Source organism: Diachasma alloeum, unplaced genomic scaffold (genome assembly GCF_001412515.2).
Source record: "Diachasma alloeum isolate Michigan unplaced genomic scaffold, Dall2.0 Dall_scaffold_00313, whole genome shotgun sequence".
Lineage (NCBI taxonomy): Eukaryota > Metazoa > Arthropoda > Insecta > Hymenoptera > Braconidae > Diachasma > Diachasma alloeum.
This window is the reverse complement of record NW_021680452.1, coordinates 162535-168897: the sequence shown is the minus strand read 5'-3', so window position 1 is coordinate 168897 and position 6363 is coordinate 162535. Positions and strand designations below refer to the sequence as shown.

The window sequence follows — 6363 nt, the reverse complement described above, 5'->3', positions numbered from 1 at the left end:
GGGGGGGGGGGGGGGTCACACCACTTTTTTCAAGTAATAGAAATATACATTGATTTTTTTCTCACTTTTCCCATCGAAAAATTGTAATTTTTCGTCTGTGATTATTCTCGAGTCCACCAACAATCCTCCAACATTAGCTGCCATTCTATGACGCGGGGTCATGTTTAGAGAAAAAAGAGAACGTGGGCAAGACAAATTCAAAACATTAAACACATATAAATTTATTAGTTGTCGATACTTATTCAGTAAAAATGAAAATTTCATTGAATTCGGGCGCAACGAGCAAGGTATCTTATTTGAAACCCGCTGATCCCTATTTTTCTCCTCTCTATGGACGCACGTAGTGGGAACATAGCGATGACCTTGAAAATTGACATTCACCAACAAAGTTATAATTTTTTAAATTGATAGTATTAGACAGATGGTGAACATCGGTGACAATTTTAAAATTTTAGAACTTATGGATATCGAGAAATTAAATAAACAAAATCAGTCTTATACACGGCCTCTTATGGAGTTTTGATTAAATTGAACGTTTCAACCCCCTAGGAACTCAAGAAAAATTTGAAAAAATTTGAAGATATGGGGAATGATGTGTTCAATGTGATGGCGACAAAAAACAATGGGGTACCGGGATGAATAAGAGAGATATTTCAACCCGCCGTACCCATTTGATCCCATGCTTTCTCGAGGTTCGTCACGCGAAATAGAGGATTTTCCGCATTTATTTTCTCGATGTCCAGTTCCGGTTGCGGGTTTGAAATTTCGTCGGATGGATGAATACATATTTCTCCAATGATGGAGGGAAAGAAAAATTTTTTTTTGAATCTTTTCAAATTCACTTGGCACCCTTAAGGTATCTTATACGAAGCCTCTACTGTACTTTATTTTTGCCAAATATTCATTTACTTGAGATAAGCATTTATTTTTTCAAAAGCGTATTTCTCCAATCAAGTCATTCTTAGGCGAGTCTGATTAGGTTTTAATTATGCCAATCATGTTGCTCTAGAGGATGACTATGTGGCACATGACCTGGGATAACTTCCTCCAATGATTATTCATTGTTCCTAAATCGCTTATTTTCTAGAAGGAAGAATTTCGATTAATTTTTTAATGTTGATAATTGTTGAGGGAGTTCACTAAAGGTCATAACTAACATGATCATCTTCTAGAACAATATAATTACTATAATTAAAACCTAATGAGGATTGCCTGAAAAAAATACTACTGGGTGGCATTTCATGTCAGCGTGGAACCTACACTTCTGCAGTTCAACATTAAGAATTTTAAAGTTGTAATTCATTCAGGAAAAGGGAAAAAAATTACAGAAAAAATGCGGGAAAAAGTTGTATTTAATCTGAAAAAATCGTTCCCAAATTTACTCATTTTTACATTTGTGTCCGTCATTTCAAGGATACATTCGCTACTATCACATACATGAAGTTACATGTCTTTCATTTTATTTTGTTTATATTTTTCATAGCAACATTCCGTGGTTTTACCAAATTTTACCGATTTAAAACAGCGCAGGTTGTATCACGTAACATCATATGCCGCCCTACCATTGGCAGATATTCTGATCAGGGGAATAACCATTTTTATTTTGATAATAATAATCAATTATTGATTCGGATTCAATGGGCTAGAAAAAGGTGGGCTTCAGAATCGATAAATTTTCAATAAATATCTTCCAATCTCAAAGAGGTAGTGAAATTGTGGAGAGCGAAGTAAGGGATATAGAGAAAGTCTCCGAGAAAATTTTGCTATCTCGTTTAGGTCGGAACATATTCATGAAAACCTGATGGTGAAATTAAATTACCTCATTTTGTCTTGTCACCTTTCAAATGAATTTTAAGTGGTTCAAATCGTGGTGATATTAATTTTAGCATATCACTAACCAATTCCTATTTTTGTGTAATGTAATTATAATAATCTTTATTTTAATTCAGAGTTAACCATGGCAATGAATAAAATTCACGAGTCATTGGTGGCCGTAGCTGGAAAATTACAAGGAGTTCACGCCAAAGTGCAACAGCAGAAGGAGCAGTACCTCAATCTACGAAAGTACATACTTAAGGATAGTACAAATGTCTTTGAGGAGACGAAACCGAATGGAAAAACCAGTAGGAGTAGCATTGGAAGGGTCACCAGTGGACCCACTCCATTTGGTCCAGGTAAATATCTTTTCGTTTTCATTCCTCATTTGTTCCATTTAAGGATATATCCAAGTGAAATCCTCTTCAGAGTTTATAGAGTAGACCAAGAGTATTTTTTAAATGCAATATCAAATTTCCGAACATTTTTTTGAGAAAAGAAATTTTGAAAAACAAGGCCCGGGTGGATTATCTTTCGATTGGTCGTTTTTTTTATTTCGATAATCTGAAATGATCTCCAATTGCTGTTCAGTTTTATATAGCCATGGAGTCTCCAAAAATTATGATTGTACAATCAAAAAAATGTTGAAAAAAAGCTGAACATTTTCAAAGAGCATTTTTGAATAATATGGGGAAATAAACGCAATAGGGAGGAAATTGCAAATTAATAATTTGATGTATCTAATGGCTGTCAGATCGTTAGTTACCATGATAAATTATTCATTCACTATTTCCTCTCTATCGGACATATTTCTCAATCTTTATTAAAAACGTTCTTTGAAAATGTTCAGCAGTTTTTTCTTTACTTTTTTTGATTGTACAATCATAATTTTTAGGGACTTCTGCGTGATGTAAAATCCAATGGAAATTGTATACTCCCACCGTAAATCCAATTACTCATAGTCTTAAAGCATATGGGAAAGGCAAGATATTCGGCAAAACTGAAATATTGCTTGAAAAAAAGTTTCTAACTGGAACGAAGTACCTGAATATCCTTAAAGATTCCTTTTCAAAGATCTTGACAAAGAGAAGGTTCAGAGAACTAGATGAAGAGACTTTTTTTTGCTGAAATTTTACCGAATTACAAACAAAATCTCGGAAATATGCTTCTCACTTTTTTGATTATTTTGAAAATTTAGATGAATTTTTTTAGAGAATTTCATAAATTACTGCTGAAAGCATCAAAGACTTTTTTTCAGAATTTTCTCAGCAAAAAAAAAATCTCGACAATTGTGAAATTTTCTGTGAGGAATTTTCAATTTCCTTCCATTCATCGGGCTCTCTTCTTTTACAGGAAATAAAAGTTTCCTCTCATCAACAACAATAACCTCAGGTCGACAGCCCAGTTATGGATCAGCAAATCCTCTCGGTGAGTAGAATCAATAAAACAATTGCATTAAAAAAACAATTTATGTGACTTTATTGACGTGTGTCTATCGAATTTATCAATACGCCTGTTCCATAAAAGTGTCCTCCGTTCAGGTCTTGCGTGGATCTAACGTGAGGTAGATTACACTAACATAATAAAACTGCACAAATTTTCCGCTCACTGCTGAACAATTACGCAGATTATCGATTATTATTTAGCTGCAATCGTCTCCACACAGTCAGGCCAAGTTTCTGCAGTAGTTATTTATTTTTCTCTAGTCCCTCAATCATTATTTCATTATTATTTTGCCTTTCCAGGGGAAAAGTAATTGCTGTTTTGTAGTTATTGAGGTATTTGAACATTTTTTTTATTCTGTGTCTGCCCCCACTGTTTAAAAATTACGAGGGCTTACGGTCATTCAAACATCCCATTGTTATTAACTTTTGCTGTAATCATCTGTGTCGAGAATTTGGAGACGTCACTAATAGCGATTCCACAAAATGCGAATACTTTCGTCAATTTCTCACGCAATAAAAATTAGAGAATTGAAGAAAAAACAATCTTTGGCTTTCTTTTCTCTTTCATTGGTTGGAGTTTTTTTATTTCTCGTGCTTTTCAAGCTTGCGGCTGCTTAATTTGCTCCATTATCGACATCATGTTTGACACTAATTGTTATCCTGTTGTAGAATAAAAGTGAACTCCGAAAACTTCTGGAGATTGTTTTGGAAATATGTTTAAATTATTAAAGATGAGTGTCAAGAAATATTGTTGGCAAAAGAAGAAAAATCTTTTCAGGTCAATGATATTCTCGTGAATTGATGGACGATTTTGCTAAGAGAATTCGCATTTTTGCCGCAAGAATATTTTATAGACAAGAATACTTTGTGAGGAATTAAGAATTCCAAAATTCTCAATTCAATGAAATAAACCTTCTTGAAGAATGGAATCTCCATGGAATTCTATATCAGAAATGTGTTTTGATAATGTCTCCTTGCGTTGCTAGATGCACCATTATCATGGTGATTTAATAATTATACAGAACTAATGGTTGAAAATTTAAAAAAAATTAATTTCTCATTTCGCCCATGTAATGTCTCGGAAACTATTGAGTCTCAAGCGAAATGGCGGAATATCTTCCTTGTAATTTATAAAACTTCAAAGTAAAATGTCTGCTGATAATTTCTGCCAGCATCCCTTACTACTCCACAGAGGGAATAGTATATTGTGTTACAGTGCGTAAAGTTCCACTTATTCGCACGCACGTGTAACGTATTCTATTTTTTGTAATACTTGTTGAGTTCACTTTTGGGGAGTGCAGTCGGTGTAAAGTGTCTGGTTTTTGGCGCGAATTGTGTAAAGTTCTAAGGTCGCGTGTGAAGTGAATTTCAAGTACGTAAAGCGAAGTTTTACGCCCGAGAATTTACTTTACTTTACGCACGACTTCTGAAAAAAGAATTTTTCAAGGCGGTATTGCAAACAAATCTTTTTAAAAATATTTCTTTCGGGAATTGTTACCAAAAATTCTTATGAAATTTCCAATATTTCAACAGAAATCCACAAAATATCATATTTTTCCCTAAAATATTGTGAACTTCACTTGAATTATTGCATTTTTCACTAGAGTTCTGGAGAACATTACTGAAGAAAGCTAACATGCTGTACGCTGGCTAGAATTTTATTATAATTTTTAGGGATCCTTCAAATATTACGGCGCCCGTTTTTTAGACCCTCTTCCCTCTCAATCCTCAGCCGTCACAAACATGCACCTCTTGTCATCACAAAATTTATACAATTGAATTTGAAAAATAAGAATAAGAAAAAGGAGATAAATAATTAGATGAACAATTGAATCTTTATGCGATGCTCTTTGAACCTTTCATAACTTATTAAGTTGTTGCCATTTGTGTGAATCTTTGCGATAGTTTGAAGAACTGTTGAGACCCCTGTATTTTAGGAGAACAGATGACGCGAACAAAATTGCATTTGCGTTTCCGTCGATTAAAAAACATATATCGACATCTTAATAACCGACAAGCGTATCTACATAGGGACCTCAATACTGATAGGTAAATATTACAGTCTTTATCTGTAATCTTGAAGTATTTCGACGTATATTGTGTTGGGAACTGCTTACTGTAAATGAATTTGACAGAATTTAACATGTACATGTACGGGACCTCCCATTGTACGCTTTTCCTTCTAAAAGCAGTTTTTTAAATTTCAATTATGAGGTGTTCACATAAATTCAACGTGTAGTGAAGCACTTATTTTTAAAGTATTAAGCTTCACTAGCACTTAGTATTACCCAGGAGTCGTGACGGGAACGCAGCTGGTATGAACCCCACAAAGGCCAAAATTGGACCCAGTCACCCCCTTCAAGTCATATACCTAATTGAATCTGACTTAATTTTCTTGTTGATTACAATTTCTCTTTTTGTTAAGGGGAGACTACTGTGAGTTTTCAAAGTCGTGGGTTATTGGAGTGAGACTTTATACGTTGAAGATCGATTATATAGATCTAAAAACGAGTGATTAGTGTAAAAAAAATTTTTTTTCATTGTTCGTTTGCCCGAAAACGCTTAAAATGCTAAAAACAGTGCAGGGCCTCCAAGTTTTGAGCTACGAGGGATTTTTTTTTTCAAAATTTTGGGAAAAATATGTGGAATAACAATTACGAGCTAGTTTTTTTAAATTCGCTGCTTACATGGCTAAATTTGCTTTTTTTGTATTTTTTTAACACAAATAGTGAATTTTTTTATATGAAAAAAACCGAAATCAGCTGTGTAGGAGTCGAAATCCAAAAAACTGGCTCGTAATTGTTGTTCCACACATTTTTCCGAAAATTTTGAAAAAAAAAAAAATCTTTTGTAGCTCAAAAATTGGAGGCCCAATTGGACTGTTTTTAGCATTTTAAGCATTTTCGGGCAAACGCACAATAAAAACAATTTTTTTTTGCACTAATTATCCGTTTTCAGATCTATAGGGGAGGATGGGGCAAAACGGCCCCCCTTCAATCGTCAATATTTTCCGATTCAATAATCCGATTGGGATGAGTTAGAGCTCGTTTTGAAGAATGAAAAATTATCTTCAAAATGAAGTTGAAACTGGGAATTTTCACAA

General features: G+C 33.9%; 1 protein-coding gene across 3 annotated transcripts in view; it reads left to right on the top strand.

Annotated features, from left to right (window-relative positions):
* The window catches only part of LOC107039957 (probable nucleoporin Nup58), a 14091-nt gene that overhangs the window by 5185 nt on the left and 2543 nt on the right, over positions 1 to 6363 (top strand). The window contains exons 5-7 of one of the 3 annotated variants that reach the window (XM_015259836.1): positions 1950 to 2174; positions 3169 to 3243; positions 3561 to 3593. In XM_015259836.1, the coding sequence (XP_015115322.1) occupies positions 1950 to 2174; positions 3169 to 3243; positions 3561 to 3571 (311 nt within the window). In that variant the 3' untranslated portion in view covers positions 3572 to 3593. Of the gene's footprint in view, positions 1 to 1949; positions 2175 to 3168; positions 3244 to 3356; positions 3540 to 3560; positions 3594 to 6363 lie in introns of those variants that run through there. The other 2 variants (XM_015259835.1, XM_015259834.2) reach the window with 2 other exon arrangements.